At 42.4% G+C, this 21,310-nt stretch overlaps 1 protein-coding gene and 1 pseudogene across 1 annotated transcript in view; one reads left to right on the plus strand and one right to left on the minus strand.

Annotated features, from left to right (window-relative positions):
• LOC130854242 (formin-2-like) overlaps positions 1-21,310 on the plus strand; it is a 239,910-nt gene that overhangs the window by 106,294 nt on the left and 112,306 nt on the right. The window contains exons 10-11 of the mRNA XM_057736971.1: positions 1,375-3,356; positions 5,416-5,560. Coding sequence (XP_057592954.1) covers positions 1,375-3,356; positions 5,416-5,560 — 2,127 coding nt within the window. The remainder of the gene's footprint in view (positions 1-1,374; positions 3,357-5,415; positions 5,561-21,310) is intronic.
• On the minus strand, positions 11,262-11,757 carry LOC130853531 (peptidyl-prolyl cis-trans isomerase A-like; annotated as a pseudogene).

Consider the following 21,310-nt stretch of genomic DNA (forward strand, 5'->3'; position numbering starts at 1 on the left):
TTTCCATCAAGAGATGAGTGGATAAAGAAGATGTGGTATATTTACACAAGGGGATATTACTCAGCTATAAAAAAAAATGAAAGTCTAGAAAAACCCGAGTGAACTTTTTGGCCAGCCCAGGACTTTGTAGCATCTTTGTATTACCTGTTAATTATTCCTCCACAGTAGATGGAGAGAGGCCTGGAGCATCAGCTTCAGGCTCCCATGTGGGCAAGGTAGCAGGTGTCTGTGCCATGGACAGTGGCTTCTCGTGGTGGCCTGTGTTAAATAAGGTCATCTGTGAAGAGTCCCGGACACTCCGGAGAGGCAGTTTTGAGTATGGGGACCCTCCCCGCTCCACTCTCATTCCAGCCTTGAGGAAGCCGTTGAGCCTGTGTGAGCTGGTGTCTGACCCTGAGCCCTACTACTCAGCTGGAGTCTGTCCCTCATTCTCTACTACCTTATCCTGCTCCTGCTTTCCATCTTTTCCTCTACCCATTCCTCTCTCTTCTCTTTTATTCTTTTTTTTTTTTTTGGCACACGGGCTTAGTTGCTCCGCGGCATATGGGATCTTCCTGGAGCTGGGATCGAACCTGTGACCTCTGCATTGGCAGGCGGATTCTTAACCACTGCGCCACCTAGGAAGCCCCTCTTCTCTTTTATTCTTACTCATCTATTATTTGTGATCACTTTACGCAGAAGGGCTTCCCCCTCCACCTCCCACCCCTGTTTTCTCTACCCAAAGCACTTTTTCCTGAAAGTGTCGCTAGTCAGCTACATGCTTTGGGAGAGGAAGACACCGTGTGGGTGTGAGGGTGACCCACATGTGGGCACAGTTGCTCTCGGTCATCTTCATAACTTGCGGCGACCTAAGGTACCCCTTTCTGAAACGCCTTAGGTAAAATAGTTGAATCGTAGTAAATGTGATATAAATTGTATACACGTGCCTAAGATATATGCAGATGCCCGTACAGATGTCAGAAATATTTCCCACGATCTCATTGGGGACTGTTTTAGAGATTAGCTTTTAAAGGTTGCGATTAACTTTAAAACTCAGGATTTAAAATGTCTTTAGGGAATGTTTTAATAGCAGATGTTACTGGGCGGGAAGGGAGTAGCCTATTGTAGAATTGAGTGTGTCTGTCGCTCAGCCTTGTCTTCCGTGATTTCATTGGAAAATTAGACAAGGGCCTTAGGACTTCATGGTCATGTCTGTAAACCACTTTGAAATCCGAGGATGGAAAAGAAGGGACACATGGAAGTCTTTCCATGGAGGGAGCTTTTAGAAGTATTATAACAAACAAATACATTTTGCTTAATTTTAAAAGTCTAATTTTTGATATTTCGAGTATTCCTTATTTTACATTTAACTGTGCTGTCTTCGTTGCTCCTCAGGAAGTTTGTGACATGAAGTCTGAGGGTCAGGCCACTGTCATTCAGCAGCTGGAGCAGACCATTGAGGATCTGAGGACCAAAATAGCTGAGCTAGAGAAGCAGTACCCGGCCGCAGACTCAGAGGCGGCCCCCGCCAGAGACGTGTGTCTCGAAGCTCTCAGGTTGGGAGAAAAGGACGTAGGGCATCAAAGGATTTTACAGGCAAAGTCCATCCAGACATCCCCGACAGAGGAGGGTGGGACGCTGCCACCTCCTCCCGTGGGCGTCCTGCCTGGCACCGCAGTTGGAGACTCAGCCGGGACATCCTCACCTCCGGGACCTCAGACCAAATTCTGCTCAGAGATTTCTTTGGTCGTGTCTCCAAGGCGGATATCCGTTCAGCTCGACGCACATCAGCCCCTCCAGCTTCCACCCCCTGCATCACTGCCCTGGTCTGACGGTCAAGGACAGGCCGGCTCACAGCCTTCCCATCCTTCTCTTCACACGGAGTCTGGAACCAGCCACGAGTACTCTGCTTTCCCATCTTCTGAAAACGGCCGTAACATCCCCCCTGCGCCGCCTCTGCCTCCGGAGTCCTCCCACCCGATGCCTGGCCTGGGCACTGCGGCTCCCCCACCGCGCCCTCCCCCTGCCGCACCTGGGCCTTTGCTGCCCAGCCCAGCGGGTCCCTCACCTCCCCATCTGCCGGGTCCAGAGATGCTGCCACCCCGTCCCCCACCTTTGCCTGGTGAGGGAATTCCTCCTGCCCCCCCTCTTCCTGGAGTGGGAATTCCTCCTCCCCCCCCTCTTCCTGGAGTGGGAATTCCTCCTGCCCCCCCTCTTCCTGGTATGGGAATACCTCCTCCCCCGCCTCTTCCTGGAGTGGGAATTCCTCCTGCTCCCCCTCTTCCTGGAGTGGGAATTCCTCCTGCCCCCCCTCTTCCTGGTATGGGAATACCTCCTCCCCTGCCTCTTCCTGGAGTGGGAATTCCTCCTGCTCCCCCTCTTCCTGGAGTGGGAATACCTCCTGCCCCCCCTCTCCCCAGTGAAGGAATACCTCCTTCCCCCCCTCTTCCTGGAGTGGGAATTCCTCCTCCCCCCCCTCTTCCTGGAGTGGGAATTCCTCCTGCCCCCCCTCTTCCTGGTATGGGAATACCTCCTCCCCTGCCTCTTCCTGGAGTGGGAATTCCTCCTGCCCCCCCTCTTCCTGGTATGGGAATTCCTCCTGCCCCCCCTCTCCCCAGTGAAGGAATACCTCCTTCCCCCCCTCTTCCTGGAGTGGGAATTCCTCCTGCCCCCCCTCTTCCTGGAGTGGGAATTCCTCCTCCCCCACCTCTTCCTGGTATGGGAATTCCTCCTCCCCCACCTCTTCCTGGAGTGGAAATTCCTCCTCCCCCACCTCTTCCTGGTATGGGAATTCCTCCTGCCCCTCCTCTTCCTGGAGTGGGAATACCTCCTCCCCCACCTCTTCCTGGTATGGGAATTCCTCCTCCCCCACCTCTTCCTGGAGTGGGAATTCCTCCTCCCCCACCTCTTCCTGGAGTGGGAATTCCTCCTGCCCCCCCTCTCCCCAGTGAAGGAGTACCTCCTGCCCCCCCTCTTCCTGGAGTGGGTATTCCTCCTGCCCCGCCTCTTCCTGGTATGGGAATACCTCCTCCCCCTCCTCTGCCAGGTGAAGGAATACCTCCTGTTCCACCTCCTCCTTTGCCTGGTGTGGGGATTCCACCTCCTCTAGCCCCTCCCCCTCCTCCCCTTCCTGGAACAGGTGCTCCCCCCCCACCACCACCCCCTCTGCCTCCTGGATCAGGCCTTCCTCTCCCACCACAAGTTGGGAGTAGCACTTTACCGGCACCGCAGGCGTGTGGATTTCTTCCTCCTCCATTGCCAACTGGCTTGTTTGGATTCGGGTTGAACCAGGACAAAGGGAGTAGAAAGCAGCCAATAGAGCCTTGTCGGCCAATGAAGCCTCTGTATTGGACCAGAATTCAACTGCACAGTAAAAGGTAACGTGAACGGGGGCTCATCTTTGCACCATGTGTCAATATGAGGGAAGCATGTTCCTTTAAAACTTGGGAAAAATGATAATTAAGTACCACTTTAAAACTTGTCTGCAGATTTTTACATCAATATTTAGTGAAGCAATTTTAGACTTTTCTCCAGAAGTATCAAAGGGGTAAAACAAACATGTATCAATGTACAGATTTCTGTCTGTATGGTTTTTGATTGACCTTTTAAAGATAGAGGGATGTATTTTTCTTAGCCTACGTGCTCTGTTGCCTTGTTGTAGAACCTCACTCTGACAAATAGCTTATAAAAGTAAATCAACAGATGAATGGATAAAGAAGATGTGGCACATATATACAATGGAATATTACTCAGCCATAAAAAGGAATGAAATGGAGCTATGTGTCATGAGGTGGATAGACCTAGAGTCTGTCATACAGAGTGAAGTAAGCCAGAAAGAGAAAAGCAAATACTGTATGCTAACACATATATATGGAATCTGAAGAAATGGTACTGATGAACCCAGTGACAAGCAAGAGTGGAGATACAGAAGTAGAGAATGGACTTGAGGACACGGGACTGGGGTTGGGGGGTGAAGGGGAAGCTGGGATGAAGTGAAAGAGTAGCATAGACATATTTACACTACCAACTGTAAAATAGATAGCTAGTGGGAAGTTGCTGTATAACAAAAGGAGATCAACTTGATGATGGGAGATGCCTTAGAGGGTCAGGATGGGGGCGGGGAGGGAGATGTGGGAGGGAGGGAATATGGGAATATGTGTATAAATATAGCTGATTCACTTTGGTGTACCTCAAAAACTGGTACAAGAGTGTAAAGCAAATATATTCCAATAAGCAGCTTAAAAAAAAAAAGTAAATCAGATCCTTAGACTGACTCTTGAGGATGTTTTCTGCATCCTTTTGAAGGCACAGTCTTGTTTTTTAATTCAGAAATGTGCTACACAGAAATACACACATCCACATCCCATGGGAGAAATGATTTAGTTCTGAGCATTTCATGGCACTTCTGTAGATGATTTGCAACACTGGGTCATAAAATCACGAACATATGGTTTTTTTAAAAACATATGATATTTATAAAAGAATGTCTCCCAGCAGGAACACTGCTGGTGTATTACTTACCCATGGATGGTCCATACCCTGGTTCTCCGACCCCTGGGACGGTGCTGGGACATGGCTGTGGAAAGTGCCCTGAGCCAGAAAAAAACATGTCCTTTAAATTTCACTGGACTTCCTTGTCCCAAGTTCTTGTGACTCTTTGAATTTGTGCGTGCGTGTGATGTGGCACAGATTTAGAAATAGGATATTTACCAGGCGCATTCTCATGTCTTAATTTTCTCTTCACTGAATCACACTGGGAGGAGGAGCCGGTCTGTTTTGGCGACGTCTAACTTTGCGGCTCATTCGCGGAGTAATTTTTGCCAGGTCACCTCTGTGTGCTGAGGCATCGTGTCCAGCTGTGCCCCAAACTCATTTTATCCATATGCAGCATATGAAGTTCTTCTGTTTCGTTCTTGTTCTGCTTTCAAGTGGATCTCCCTTCTTTAGGTGGTGCTACATGACTCTGTAGTCACTGAAGGGTCAGGTGGCACGGAGGGATGGGCGGCGGTAGGGAGACGGAGGTGCCACTGTGGGCATAAACTGACTTGTTTTTAACCCACGAATAACCCACAAAGCTGATGGATCAGGTTGGGTTTGTGAGATATCAGACATTCCCTGCTTTGAGAGCGTTACTGAGAGGGGTTCATCTTTTTATGTTTTTATACAGTGACTTGATGACTGAGACTTCCTGGAAATGCTTCTTTCTAGGCAAAGGTCTCATTCTGTATTGATGTTGTTTCTCATCACAGTGATTAAACAAATGGTGATCGTACAGAAAAGAGCACCTTCCCCCAATCTCCCTCTGTCCTCCGCCGCCTGGCGTCCTCTCCCTGCTCCTCTGCCGCCTGTGTCCTGCCCGTCCCCACTGTCCGTGCTCACTGTGATGTCCTGCCGTTTGGTTGACGGCTCTCTCATGGGTCTTTTGCTTGACTTTAGAGACTCCAGTGCTTCACTTATTTGGGAAAAAATCGAAGAGCCATCCATAGATTGTCATGAATTTGAGGAATTATTTTCTAAATCTACTGTAAAGGAAAGGAAGAAACCGATTTCTGACACCATCACAAAGACCAAGGCTAAACAAGTGAGTACTCATGTGTTTTCTGAAATTGGACAGTGTTTTGGGCATAACTGTGAACTTCCATTAGAGAAAAACTGACATCGTTTCTGGGCTGCGTGCCTTCCACAGTCTGTGAGACAGGTAGCAGAGGTTAGCATTTTAAACATGTGGTTAAGCAAGACCTTCCCAGATAGAACAACAAGTAATCATCTCCACCAAGTGATCATATTCTGACTACTTTATTTGTAGCCTTGAGATACATATTTCCAAAATTTCAGCAATTGCTTGTTTCCAGAATTAACTATCTAGAAACAAACTGTCCCTTGATTAAAATCCATCTGAGTGCTGGAATGGATTGAAAGAAAGGTAAGAGTCAGCAAAGGAAAACAGCAAGAAATCCAGTCCTAAGTAATCTATCATGTGTTTGGTATTTTGTTGCTATTGTAATACCTGAGTGGATGCCCTGTAGCACCCAGCTAGACAGTCACCTTGCACTTGACACAGGGAAGAGACTCTCATATCCAGTTACAACATCTCCATTCTGTGTCAAATCCTTTGATCTATCCTGTGACACCCGAGTCCTAAAGAGAAAGAAGAGTGTGTTTGGAGGAAAACATTGTCATGCAATGTTTTTCCACTGATCCACCCAGTGGCCTTGTTTTTGTGAAATGATTTTGTAAATTTCTCAAGGCGGCCGTTCGGGAAAGTGTAGTTAAAGTCTTAGAACAATAAGCCCAGAAGGAAGGTGTTGCTGTTGGCGCCCATCTTTCATCCTGAAGTGGGGTGGTGGTGGGCAGCTCCTTCTGAAAGAAAGAGAGAGAAATGAGGCCTGAAGCCCCTGGGCTCTCCTGGCACAGGCTCCCCAGATGAGTGGCAACTGGTGATGTGATTCGGGGAGCTTCTGCCTCTGACCTGGCAGTTGTAGCTAGATGTCTGACCCAGCGCTGTTTCCCTCCATATTTATTTCAGAGCAGACAGCTCCCCACAGATGGGCACTGCAGAATCCAGCTGGGAGGGGTGGGTTTGACTGGAACCTCTAGCTGAGCCGGCGGCAGGCTTACCGCAGGCATCTCCATTAATCTGACAGTGATGCCAACCCAAATGTGATGTGGTTAGGTTTTTCAGAACCATTTATTGTGACACAGCTGTTTGCTGGTGACTTTAGATCAGAAACGATGGTAAACCTGGCACATTATAGGCACTGAATAAAATATTTGTTTAACAAATAATCCAGCTGGCTGGAGAAGGAGGACTGTATACATATCGGTAGCTATACCCAGTAATGATTAGAAGCTGGGAAATCACTCATCTCATAATAGTCAGTATGGCCAAGGTAGCTTTGTCAGTGAAATAAAGGTAAATGGAAAACCACATTTTCTGGCAGAGATAAATGCTCTAAAAATCTTTCCCACGGCATACTTGCATATAGTACACGTAGGCTGAGTTGTCACATCTCTTCCCATGGAGCGTATCAGAGATGGAAAAGCTGTACGGGCGGGGAGCACAGATGCCACAGAGAGCGAGGCAGCAGGGCCGTCACTTGACGAATGGGCAAGGGTGACGTGGGATGTCTCTAGTCTAGGGATGAAATTCTCGAAAAGGCAAAAGCACACCCTCCCCATCTCCCATCACCAGTGAACAGAGATGAGGAAGCTGCCTCATGTTACCCGCAGGTATAGGCTTTCATGATTTTTTGACATAGTGTTTAGTTTAAGCCTACTGAAATGCGATTTCTGTCCAAATCATGAAGACTTCAAGCTCAGCTAGTTGGCATGAGGTGACCTTGCACGTGAGCAGCTCATCACCTCCTCACAGTCACCTCACCCTGTCGTGAGCCCCCTCTGTAAACTGTGGGTACGAGCCTTTGCCAGTGTTGTCATTTGCACCCACTGGTGGTGACACAGCTGTTGACCTTCAGCTTAAAGAAGGTTTGTGGACCAGTCTCCATCCTGACTCCCAACGAGCTTGTCAGCATCTCCTTGGCCGGGGTCTTGAACCCAGTTCTGGTTTGTTTTTGGAGGGATAAGGTATCTTTTTCCAGTATGTTGGTGAGAGAAAACTCTGCTGCAAAGTATTATGGCTGAAGAAAGCTAGTTTTATTTACCTTTGTATTTGGAAGAAAAATACATGCATTCCAGCTACTTGAGACATTTAAAATTTCCTTTAAGGAAAACGTATTTTCCAGATGTATGCAAATACGTTTGAGCCTTGAGCGACACAGGGTTGGGGCGCCACCCCTCTACACAGTCGAAGATCTCTGTATAAACTGTAATCAGCTCTCTGTATTTGGGGTCCCTCAGTATCTGTGGTTCCACATCCATGGATGTAGGTCGTGTAGCGCTGCAGAATTTACTACTGAAGAAACCTATGTGTAAGCGGGCCTGCACAGTTCAAACCATTAACCTGTGGTTGCTCTTGTTATATGTGGACATTCATTTCCAGTGAAATTAATAGCCATTAATGCTGTGGTGTGTGTTTATGGAGGTGTTTTAAACTACTCTTCTCATACACGATAGAAGCTAAGAGTTCTGGTTTTCTTTAAATGCTTTGAAATAGCCAAATAATTTTTCTGTGATCTGTCCTTTTCTTGAAAGTAAGATTGTGGCTGCATGTGCCGGCCTTGAATAACTCTCTCAGAGGATGCGTGCTCCATGTGACAGTGGAGCTTCCTCAGCTGGACACCTTGCTGTGTGGCGTAAAGAGGAAGAGGGCCGCTCTCTGGATGCTGGAGTGGCAGCAGTGAGGAATGTCTGGTATTTCTCGGTCCTTTCTCCTCTAGGGAACCCAAGGCAGAGCCTTCCATATTTTTTCATGGAACCTGTATATAAGTTCTGTGATGATATCGTAACTCACCCATCTTCATTGTGAGGTTATGAAAACATAAGGAGGTTCGCTGAGAAGGCGTATGAAGTTCATCAGACTGTGATTTCACATAGTTCCCCTTTAGCAAACGAGCGTGATGCTTACAGGTCAGAATTAAATATCAACCTGCTTGCTTAGTACGACAACAACCCCGTCTCCCAAGGAATCAGGAGGAAGCTGAGGTCCCTGTTTGAAACATCACACACATACACACAGGCACCTGCCTGTTGTTAGGGAATGCTCCAGAGATCACGGGCGAGTTCAGTGACTGTTAATGTTGGAGTGACCCTGAGTCGCCTCAGGATCTTCACGTCCCAGCAAAGATTAAATTAACCCGAGCTTATGGAGCAGAGAAGCGGGAGAATTTCCACTGGAGTGATTTTCACAGTAAGAATTCCCTCAGAAAGAAGTTTCTAGTTAACCCAATGTCAGATGAGGTCCTGAGCAGATATATTTTGGGAAACACGGTAGTAGCAGCAGTAGCTTCAGCAGCAGTAGTAGTAACAGCGGACATCATGACAGCAGCCCCGGCAGCCGGGGAGCCTGCGGGCGCGTGGGCTTTGTTTACCCTCTGCTGTCATTGTCTCCAGAGCCGCCATTAGTGCATTCCATCCTCCTAATCCTGGGAGTTAGACACGGTTACCCCTGGTGCGCAGCACGGAAAGCTGGGGTGCAGGCGGGTTGTCATGCCTCCAGGGTAGGGAGGGGCAGAGCTCAGGTCACACCCCAGCCACCTGGCTCCAGAGCCTGTGCTCCTCATGGCTAGCCATAGGTGTGGCCGAGAAATATTATAGATGAGGACGTATGCGGTGTTATTTATGTGGAGACTAGAATAGATACTCTTTACAAAGAATCTGAATTTGTACTGATTTTCATATATGCTCAATATTTAAATGACTAGTTACATTTACAAAATTGTGTGTGAAGATACTTTTAAAGACTTTTCCATATTCTAACAGATTTTGACAAGTACATAAACTATGATACCACCAAACATGACATTTGCCCAATTAAATAAAAGTTCATCAGAGTGATGTGAGCTTTAGACACATAAACTTCTGCAGGCAGTAAACATGAAGGCCTTTTGCTTGTGTGGCAAATAAGTAGTGGGTGGAGGTGCAGCCACAGTGGTTAAACCCACCAAATGTCAACTGGAGATACGTTTGGTATCACAAAAAGGAACGTCTTTCTAAAATATGCCTTAAGTCAAAAATGTCTACTCATGCTTAAAAGGTGTGTAAAGGAACATGTAATGTAAATTAGCACACATAGGTTAACAAGAGTGAATGAAAAGAATCTATTTTGCTTTTTAAATACATAACTGACATTTATATAACCATTTAATGCAACAAATGAATTTCTTCCTGGGTTTCTTCTGTTCTATTTATCAGATTCAAATGCTCTGCCCCAAAGAATGGGGGAGAAAAGGAATTCATGATAGTTAAATATTGGTTTGGCTTCAGCTTCTGGAAATATGATTAGAAAAATAGTTAAATCTGCTACTTATTATAAAGGGAGTTAATAAAAGACATTTGGTATTTTGTTCAATCTTACCATTGTGCTTGCTGACCTAACTTCTAAAAAGGCTTTTTTTGTGTTATAAAAGTTTGTATTAACAATGGGAAAAGAAGCATTCATTACTGAACTGTTCCTATGTGGGAGTGTAATGTAACACCTCCAAGTATTCTTACATGAAAATAGTAATTTCCATTAAAAGGATACTTCCTACTATGTTGGGGCGTTGGGAAAAATGTGTGAGCTAGGCTTCGAATACTGTTGTAAGATTGGTTGGTCGGAAAAGAAAAATGGGGTATGCATTTTACCTGTGAATCTCTGCTTTACTTTTACTAAATGCAAATATTTATCTTGAGAATAAAAAATACATTTTATCATAATCAATGGATATTCAAGTGTTCACAGGCTGGTGGCCTGAATGATCGTCTAAGAGGTATATAAATCTAGTCGTCTGTGTTGGTGTTGTTTTCCTGTTGTATCTGGCAAGGGTGTGTTTTGATTGGACATTTCTATTTGTCTCTTAGACCTAAAATAATGTCTGAAATACCAAATATCTTATAAGACAATTTAGATCTGTTTTTGGGAATACATCATGAACATTTGGTACTTTGTAACTTTTAACATAATATGTTTTTACCAGTAATAGAATACATTTCTATTGCAAGCCTTAAAAGTGTATTTACATAGAAAGCCACATCAGAATACAAGGCTATAGTTAGACGAACATACGTTTTGTGGATTCTGGATTTGTTTTAGATGTTGAAAGAATCATTATGTTTTTTGGAAATGCTTTTCCTATAATTATTTGTAGAGCATACACAATCAGTTCAAAGAATGCAACAGTAATATCCTCTTTTTAAAAATTGTCTTTTGGTTCAATGTATCTTTATACTTCTAAGTAAACAGCTACAAAACAAACAAGCAGAAAGCCTAATAGCATAATAAAAAGGAAATATAATTAGGCTAATTAATGATCCTTGACCTTGCTAGATGTATTAGGAAAATTATATTTGATTAACTGTACTTTGGAATTGCAGAAATTTAATCATGATTCTGAAGTTTAATTCTTTTGGACTTCATATTTACATACGATGATGATATTAAGATTTTGGTGGACTAGGTATATTAGAAAAGCGTATTAATTTTTGTTGTTTAGTTTTTATTTCATAATCATAAACTTGTCAATTCAGCTAAACTTGGAGAGGAATAGGGAAAGTATGGAACTCAAAGAACTGCAGTGAGAGCACAAAGATTCGAGGATATTTTGAGCAGAGTGGGGTGAATGGGTGCTCTCCTGAGCTACAGAAGGAATAGTCTGGTGGTTAAGATAAGACACAAGTCAAATTTATTAGATTTGTCTACAGTCAGCAGTGGTGATCTTCTTGCTGGTCTTGCCATTCCTGGGCCCAAAGTGCTCCATGGCTTCCACAATATTTATGCCCTCTTTCTTTCACCTTGCCAAAGACCACATGCTTGCCATCCAACCACTCAGTCTTGGCAGTGCAGATGAAAAACTGGGAACCATTTGTGTTGGGGCCAGCTTTTGCCATGGACAAGATGCTAGGACCCATAAGCTTCAGGAGGAAATTCTCATCATCAAATTTCTCCCCATAGAGGGGCTTGCCACCAGTGCCATTATGGCATGTAAGGTCACCACCCTGGCACATAAATCCAGGAATTATTCTGTGAAAGCAGGAACCTTTATAACCAAAGCCTTTCTCCCCAGTGCTCAGAGCACGAAAGTTTTCTGCTGTTTTTGGAACTTTGTCTGCAAACAGCTCAAAGGAGACGTGGCCCAAGGGCTCGCTGTTGACCGCGATGTCGAACACGGTGGGGTTGACCATGGCTAGGCCGCACGGAAGGCTCCGGGGTGGCAGCGTCTGCAAGGCCACTGTTGGTTTTTAATGGCTGGGGTGTTCTGTTTATTATGATCCATTGACATTGGAAAAAGGGTTGTTTGGAAAATATACTTAAGATTCATTACCTTTTATGATTATCTATGGAAACTAAAACTCATCATTGTATACGTGAGCAAAGATTTTTGGTCAGATGAGGGGAGGGTGTTTTCTTAGTCCTGCTAGTGGGAAGGGGGGTCACCAGTTACATTCAGTGTTGCACCCCTTTCTTGATCCATTGGGAACAGGTTTTATCCATTTCAGCTGGGTGCGCAGCAGAGAAAAGCAGCAGCCGTGTTGGGGAGAGCCGGCACTCACCACTTGTGTCACAGTGGGCACTGCCCGTGCTCAGAACTTGAATAGAGCGAGTTGGCTGGTCTTAGGGTTAGCCTGTGGGAGGAGGTGAGGCTTGAAGTGGGCCTTGAATAATTTATTTCATTCAGACACCTACAGAGGAATAAGGGATGGATTTTGAAAATAGCACCACGAGCAAAGATATCCTTGCATCTTGTTTAAAACCCTAGAAAAGCAGCCAGTAGAACAGCAGGCTTCTGTGTGCGGGAAACTCCTGTCTGACAGTTTCAAGGATGCAGATGTGGGCTGTTGACAGTCATTTCCTTTCACTCAGTGTGCTTTCTTCTCATCCTCCAGCAAGTCTTTAGGTTTTTCTCATAAGGCATAAGAGTGAGAATTGAATTTAGACAAGTTAGACCTGAAGTTAATTTCAACGTGTTGGTGCTACTTAGTGCAATGTACGTTTCTGTACCATGGACAGCGGCATGGTTCTGGACCGTCCCAGAGCAAAGGAGAATTTTATTTCTTTCTTTTCTTTTTTTCTTTTTTCTTTTTTGATTGGAATGTAATTGCTTTACACTCTTGTACCAGTTTTTGACGTACACCAAAGTCAATCAGCTGTATTTATACACATATTCCCATATTCCCTCCCTCCCTCCCTCGACTCCCCCCCACCCTCCCTGTCCCAACCCCCTAAGGCATCACCCATCATCGAGTTGATCTCCCTTTGTTATACAGCAACTTCCCACTGGCTATCTGTTTTATAGTTGGTAGTGTATATATGTGTATGCTACTCTGTCACTTCGTCCCAGCTTCCCCTTTACCCCCCCCCCCCCAACCTTGTGTCCTCTAGTCCATTCTCTGCATCTGCCTCCTTATTGTTGCCTTGTCACTGGGTTCATCAGTACCATTTTTTTTTTTAAGATTCTGTATATATGAGTTAGCATACAATATTTGTTTTTCTCTTTCTGGCTTACTTCACTCTGTATGACAGACTCTAGGTCTATCCACCTCATTACATATAGCTCCATCTCATTGCTTTTTATAGCTGAGTAATATTCCATTGTATATATATGCCCCATCTTCTTTATCCATTCATTTGTTGATGGGCATTTAGGTTGCTTCCATGTCCTGGCTATTGTAAATAGTGCTGCAATAAACATTATGGTACATGTTTCTTTTGGGATTATGGATTTCTCTGGGTATATGCCCAGTAGTGGGATTACTGGATCATATGGCAGTTCTATTTTTAGTTTTTTAAGGTGTCTTCAAACTGTTTTCCATGGTGGCTGTACCAGCTTACATTCCCACCAACAGTGCAGGAGAGTTCCCTTTTCTCCACACCCTCTCCAACATTTATTGTTTCTAGATTTTTTGATGATGGCCATTCTGACTGGTGTGAGGTGATACCTCATTGTGGCTTTGACTTGCATTTCTCTAATGATTAGTGATGTTGAGCATCTTTTCATGTGTTTGTTGGCCATCTGCATGTCTTCTTTGGAGGAATGTCTAGAGAATTTTCTTATTTGACTTACACAGTTAGTTACGATAACTGTGGGCAGTGATGCTGCTGGTAGTAAACTGGTTGCTGCCACCGTACCTCCTGTGACCTAAGCTGAAAAGCGTTCCCAAGTATTCGGGGACACAAATTTAAGACTTAGAAGAAAAATGAATGGTCTTATTTATATCTCTAGTTTTTCTTTTATTTAAACGTTTTTTTTAAAAAGCAAAATGTAAATAAATGTATGTTTCTTTTTCAAAACCATGTTCATAATGGAAGATTTCTGACATTTCTGGTTATTTTTTGGTTGTGTTAATAAGTGAATTTTTAAAATGACTAAACTTGTAATTTGAAACTCCATCTGAAACATCATGTTAAAAATTTCTTTGGAGACAGGCCTTCTAGACTGACAGACAAGCAGCCTGGCAGTTCCTCTTCCAGCAAAACAACAATTTGGTGAGAATTACTCATTTAAAGTCTCTGGAAATTGTCCTCAGGGCATAGAGGAAATGGAGAAACAGCCACTCAAGAAAATCTCCTGAAACTCAGGACAGTGAGAGCCACAGCATCTGAGCCCCGAGCTGCTCCGTTCCAACTTCTGGGCGTGTGCAGCCAGGACGGGGGTCTCCTGGCCGCTCTGTGGCTGTGGCCCTACCCTGGGAGAGGCAGGAAACTGGCATTTCTACTTTCCTCAGTCCCCTGTTACAGAAGCTCTGTTCCAGACAACCATGGAGAGCTAAGGAGTCAGCCAAGATGGGCCGTCCAGGGATCACAATCAGTCCTGGAGGTCAGGGAGGCCATGCACGTTGCCCCCAGTCAGGAGCCATCAGGGTAGGACACGGGGCACCGGGACAGCATCCCCAAACCTCATACAGACTCATCAGAACCAAGTGGAATCTTCAGTGCACAAGTGTCTTAAACACACCTTTGTGCAAACATTGAACTGGGGACAGCTTCTAAGCTAGGCTTAAAAACAAAGCCAGTCACGTCTGGCAACCTGAAGGCTGTGTGCATGCCCGAGGCTGCACCTTCTCAGGAGCGATTAGAGAGAATCCAAGTTACTAGTCCCTGGCTCAATGTGGGGAAAAATTCTGTAAATGCCCCCTAAAGTGTGCCCTCTGTCTCACCCACCAAGTGGTTAAGGATAAAGCTTTAAGTGGTTAAGGGAGCGGAAGCACACTCTTTAGCTTTCACTTTAGATAAAAACATGGGGAAGCACGTGTGCAGAAAGGTCAGGTGGCTGCAGCAGGAACAGACTTCACCAAGCAGGTCCAGCCATGTCACTGAGCAAGTCAACAAGAAAACACAAAGACAATAAGCTCTGGGGCCAAGAAGGGACAGTCCATGCTATTATGTTATCTGAAATGTCCAGTTTTCAGAAACAGTAAATGAGACATACGAAAAAGCGTGACCCATATACAGGGAAGCAAACAAACAGGCAGCAGAAACTTTGTTCATGGGGCGCAGGTGTCGTACTTAACAGACAGACTTAAAAGCACTATTCTAAATGTCTCAAAGGACTCAAAAAAAGTTTTCCTAAGAAATAAAGGAATGATGATAATGTCTCATCAAATTGAGAATATCAGTAAAAAGAAGCTATTTAAAAATTCTAGAGTTGAAAAGTACAATAAGCAAAACGGTTAAAAAAAAGCACTCAGTGGTCGAACAGTTGGTTTGTGGCGGGTGGCAGAAAAAAACTGTCAGCAAACTTGAGGACAAATCGGTAGAGACTATGTAGTCCTGAGAAACAGAAAAAAGGAAGTCAAAACCTCAGAAAAACGTGGGATACCATTAAGTGACCAATGTACATGAAATGTATCAGGAGAGAGAGAAAGGTGCAAAAAAAATATTTGAAGTTGTAATGGGTGAAAAGTTCCCAAATTTGATGAAAACACTAGTATACACATATAAGTTTAGTGAACTTCAAGTAGGCAAATACAAAGAGACCTTAGTTATATCTTAGTTAAAATGTTTAAAGCCAAAGTAAAGGAAAAAATCTTGAAAGCAGTGAGAGAGAAACAACTCATCACATACAAGGAAACCCCAGCAATGTCAGCAGCAGACTTACCAGAACTAATAGAGGCCAGTAGGCAGTAGGGTGACATATTCAAATGCTGAAATGAAGGCGGCCAACCAGGATCTAGCAAAACAAGATTTCATAAATGAGGGTGAAACAGAGGCATTCTCAGATAAACTGTGAGAATTTGCTGCTAACAGACCCGCCTTCTAATACTAAAGGGTATTCTTCAGTCTGAAGATAAGTGACATGAAGCATGCACGCACACGCATATACACACACACCCCCCATCGCTGATAAGTATAATTTTCATCTACACAAAATATAACACAGTTGTGTATTTCTTCTCCTTGGTTCTTCTGACTTTAAAACAGCTGCATAAAGCAATATATATGTTGTTGAGCCTGTGACACCCAGAAGTGAAACACATTTGAGAGCAAAGGAAACTAATAGAAACAAAAGCTGTGCTAGGGTCAGGAAGCAACACTGTGTGGGCTGTGAATCTGCAGAAAACAGGCAAGATAACAATAAAGGGTAAATAAGGTTAACATAACAAACTATATAAATATGTTTCTCTCCTTCCCTCTGTCAACTTCTTTAAGAGACACATAATTATATAAATTAATCATGTTTGTACCATATATAAATCACACAGAGTGTGTATAACAGTAATAGCATAAGCAGATGGAGAGTGGATGGAGCTGTAGAGGAGTGAAGTTTCTGTGTTTCTGGAATTAAGTTAGTATAAATATAAAGTAGATTCTGATAAATTAAGATAAATATTGTAAGCCCTAGAGCAACCACTAAGAAGACTCAAATACTGTATAAAATGAGGTCACTAAAGGAATTAAATATCCACTTAATCCAGGTAGCCATCCGTTACAAAAGAAGGCAATAAGGGAAGAATAGAGGAAGAAAAAAGACATGAGATATACAGAAAACAAAACAAAACATAACAGATACAAATTCAACGATATGGATAATATTAACTGTGAATGTATAAACAATCCACTCAAAAGGCAGACATTGTCAGATTGGATAAAATGAAGTCTAAGTATACATGGTATTATAAGAGACATACTTCAGATTCAAAGACATAAATAGGTTGAAAGTAGAAAGAACAACTTTAAACCATAAAAAAGATGGAGTAGCTATACTGATACCAGGCAACATAGACTTAAAAAAATGTTAGTAGAGCTAAAGAGGGACATTCCATAACAATAAAAGTGTCAATCTACCAGGAAGATTTCTAAACATAGGCATCTAACAGCAGTGTCCCAAAATACATGAAGAAAAAACTGACAGAATTTAATGGAGAAATCGATAATATGTGGACACTTTAATAGCCTGCTTTTGATAATGGATAGAAAGTCAAGCAGAAGATTAACAAGGAAACAGAAGACTTGGACACCAGTATAAACAAATTAGATCTAAGAGACGTGGAACATTGCATCCAACAGCTGCAGAATCAGCAGAACACACATGCTGTTCAAGCATATGTAGAACGTTCTCTAGGACGGGTCAGAGGCTGAGACACAAAAAAACAAGCCTAAGAAACTTGAGGAGGTCAAAGGCTTAATAAATTTAAAACTATTGGAAAACAAAGTGTGGTTTCTGATCATAATGAAATTAAGTTAGAAATCAGTAACAAAGAAATCTGAGGAATTTTCATTCTGTAAATATTAAACCTTTGAGTAACAAATGATTCAAAAAAGAAATCACAAAAATTAGAAAATACTTTGAAATGAATATAAGTGAAATCACAATATATTAAATTTTACATTATATATAAATATATATACATATTTTATATATAACATATTGAATGTATTTAGTACTATGCAACTAAATCAGTGCTCAGAGAAATTTATAGCTGTAAATGTCTTAAGAAAGAAAAAATATCTGAAATCAATCTTACCTTCCACCTTAAAAAAATAAAAAGGAAGAGCGAAGTAAGCCCTAAGCAAGTAGAAAGAAGGAAATAATAAATACTAGTGTGGAAATAAACAAAGAATAGAAAAATAATAGAGATGGTAAATGTAACCAAAAGTTGATTCTCTGAGAAGATAACAAAATTGACAAACCTTTAGCTAGACAGTGAAAAATAGAGGGGAAGATTCAAATTACTAAAATCAGGAATAAAAGATAAACATTGTTACTGACTTTATAAAAATAAAAAAGGATACAGGAGTACTATGAACAATTGTATGACAACACATTAGTTAACTTAGATGAAATGGACAAATTGGTAGAAAAACTGACTCAGGAAGAAATAGAAAATCTGAATAGGAAGTAGAGACTTAATCGGTAAAAGACAAACAGAACAACCCACAAAGAAAAGCCCAGCCCCACATGGCTTCACGGGTGAATTATATCAGACATTCACGGAAGTCATTCACAGACTCTTTCAAAAATGAAAGAGGAGGGAACATATCCCATCTCATTCTGTGAGACCACTTTGCTAACATAACCAGGCAAACTCATCACAAGAAAAAAAAGGTACAGACCAATATCCTTTACAAATATAGACAAATTATCGCCAAATGCTACCAAACTGAATCCAGCGACACGTATAAAGGCTTATACACCATGGCCAATGGGATTTATCATAGGAATGCAAGGTTTCATGTATGAAAATAGATTACTGTAATATATAAAGTAAAGGATCAAAGCCCTATGAACATCTCAGCAGTTGCAGAAAGAGCATTTGACAAAATCCTACAGCCTTTCATGATCGAAACACGAAGCAAACTTGGCATAGAAGGGAAATTCCTCAAATCTGATAGCATCTGAAAAACCCACTGCTCACTTGGAAGACTGAATACTTTTGCCCTGAGATCTGGAAGGAAACAAGGATGTTCATTCTCACCACTTCTGTTTAACAATGTGCTAGAGGTTCTTGTCAGGGCAGTTGGGCAAGAAAAGGAAATACATAAATAGCATCTAGATTGGAGTGTCTCTTTGTAGGTGACATGATCTTGTATATAAAAAAAAACCTTTGAGGAATCCACTAAAAAAACTATTTGAAATAATAAAGGAATTCAATGAGGTTGAGCAAGGTATAGAATCAGTGTACAAAAATCAATTCTATTTCTAGACACTAGCAATTAACACTGTGAAAATGTAATTAGGAAGACAATTTCCTTTATAATAGCATCAAAAAATAAAATCCTGGGGTGTAAATTTAACAAAAGAAGTCTAAGACTTATACACTGAAAAGTAGAAGACTCTGAAGAAAGTTAAGGTAGATCCAAATAAATGGAATGACACACTGTCTTTATAGATGGAGGGCACAACCAAGTTGTTGCACAGATTCAACACGGTGTCTAGACAACATCCCAGCTGTCCCCCCCCCCAGAAATTGACAGGCCCATCTTGAAAATTCATATGAAAATGCAGAGGGTCCAGAGTATTCAAAACAATCTAGAAGAATAAAGTCGGAGGACTTGCACTTCCTAATTTCACAGTGATTACAAAGATACAGTAATTATGACACTGTGGCATGGGCATATGGGTAGATGTATTGGTCAATGGGATAGAATTGAGCCCAGAAATAAATAGTGTTGTTTATGGTTTATTGGTTTTTGGCAGTGGTACCAGGGCAAAGGATAGGTCTTTTCAGCAGGTGGTGCTGAGACAACTGGACATCCACATGCAAACAGACGAATTTGTACCTCTTACCTCCTACCATGAACAAAAGTTAACTCAAAATGGATCATAAACTTAACTGTAAGAGCTAAAACTATAAAACTCAGAAGAAAACTAAGGAGTAAATCTTCATGACCATGGGTTGGGCAGTAGTTTCTTGGGTAGACTCCAAAAGCGCATATGGCAAGAGAAAAAATTGACAAGTTGGACAACATCAAGATGCACCATATCTGTGCTGCAAACAATACTATCAAGAAAGTAAAAAAGATGACCCACAAAATTGGAGAACATATTTGCAAATCGTCTCTGATCAGAGGTTAATATCGTGAATATGTGATGAACTCTTACAGCTTAATGAAATGACGACAACACAACCTGTTTGAAAGATGGGCAAAGACGTGAATAGAAATGAAACTCAAAGCCACTGTGTGACATACTTCACATATACTAGGATGGCTGGAATCCAAAGGAAAGACAGTAACCAGGGTGCTGGAGGATGTGGGGAGCTGCAGCTCTGGATTTCAGTGAGAATTTCTAGTCTTAATCTACCTATGCATGTAATTACCAGTAAAAATCTAGTTTTATGAAAATAAATATTTTCCAGGTAGCTCCAGTTACCCATAGAATAATCATGCCAGACTATAATCTTCTGGATAAATAATATTTTTTCAAGCTTAGAAAACTTTTAAGATGACCTCCCAGAAAGCATATCATCAAAAGTATAAGCTTGTTTTTGACTTACAGAACAAAACAGTTTTATAGGCAAGAGTCCATTCACCTCTGAAGAAGAAATATATCTCTTTTTTTCTTTTGATGAAGAGGCTAAAGATGTGGACTGATTTTTCTCCTTGGGAATATGGCCCCTGGGAATATAACGAAAACTCCTTTAGGAGACCCACTGGCCTTCCCGTGAACGCTCTTGGACAGTCACCAGAACCCCTGGAGGGTACATCTGCTGTGTTTATGAAGGTTACATATGCTACTGGTTTAATTTCGACTGTAAACTGGTTTACCACCTGTACCAATGGACGCTTCAAAGGATTTTTCTTCTCTCAAGTCCTTATGTATAGAAGAGGATGGAAAGCAAAATCTAAGGCCGTCTGTGTTTTTAACTTGTGTGTTGAACAGACACGTGAAGTGGAGGAGGTTTGCATTATTAAACCTAAACTTCAGTTCGAAAACTGAAAGTGGCCATCCTGGCACCTTCACTCTGAGCGCCTCCCCACTCCCCGCCATGTGCAGTGGTAGGTGATGCGTGAGGTCTGATGTGCTCTTGGGAATTGTAGTCTCTTACCCTTTACACACATGAAGAGAGTGGATTCAGACCCAAAACTGTTGATTTCTTGGTGACTTAGTTAATGATACCTCCATAGAAGAAGCAGGACTGAATTTGCTGTTAATTATAGTACCGTTGTAAACCACTGTTTATATATGTTTAGCCTTAAAACCAAAAAAGTGACTTAAGTTTTGGTGGTTGTATTGTTTTCCATGAGGTTTTGCCAGGATTAAAAGTGAATGAAATGCCTGTTCTTTCATAATTGACAAATTTTCACAAGGGTAGGAAAAGTGACTTCAAAATATCAACTTTTAGAAAACATTTTGGGAAACTCTAGTACATACTTTACCGCCCAGAAGTTATTGGGAAAGATAGAGGGATGTCAGTGAACTGGAATGAGGGTGGAAAGAAGCCTGAGCGTGGGTTGCAATCAGCCACAGCTTGGCAGGGGTCAGGCATGTTTGCTTATCACTTTTTCCTGTATAATCATAAAAATCATTGTGTTTTGAGGTGTTTTGAGGCAGGAATGTGGGCGAGGTTTTTCTTTAATTGATCTGCATGGCAGTCTTTATGGTTGGTTTTGTGTTTTGTGTATTTCTCCACATGAATTCATTGTACTGTCATTAAAACTTTTCACAGGACAGAAGCAGGTGATTTTAATTTCTTAGCTCTAAAAATAGTATAAAATATCTTTTTTTTTAGTACTTTTCTACATAATGTTGGTGGCTTTACTTGTGGCCCTTTTTACTAAGGTTTTCTGTACTTC

This window comes from Hippopotamus amphibius, chromosome 5 (genome assembly GCF_030028045.1).
Source record: "Hippopotamus amphibius kiboko isolate mHipAmp2 chromosome 5, mHipAmp2.hap2, whole genome shotgun sequence".
Classification (NCBI taxonomy): domain Eukaryota; kingdom Metazoa; phylum Chordata; class Mammalia; order Artiodactyla; family Hippopotamidae; genus Hippopotamus; species Hippopotamus amphibius.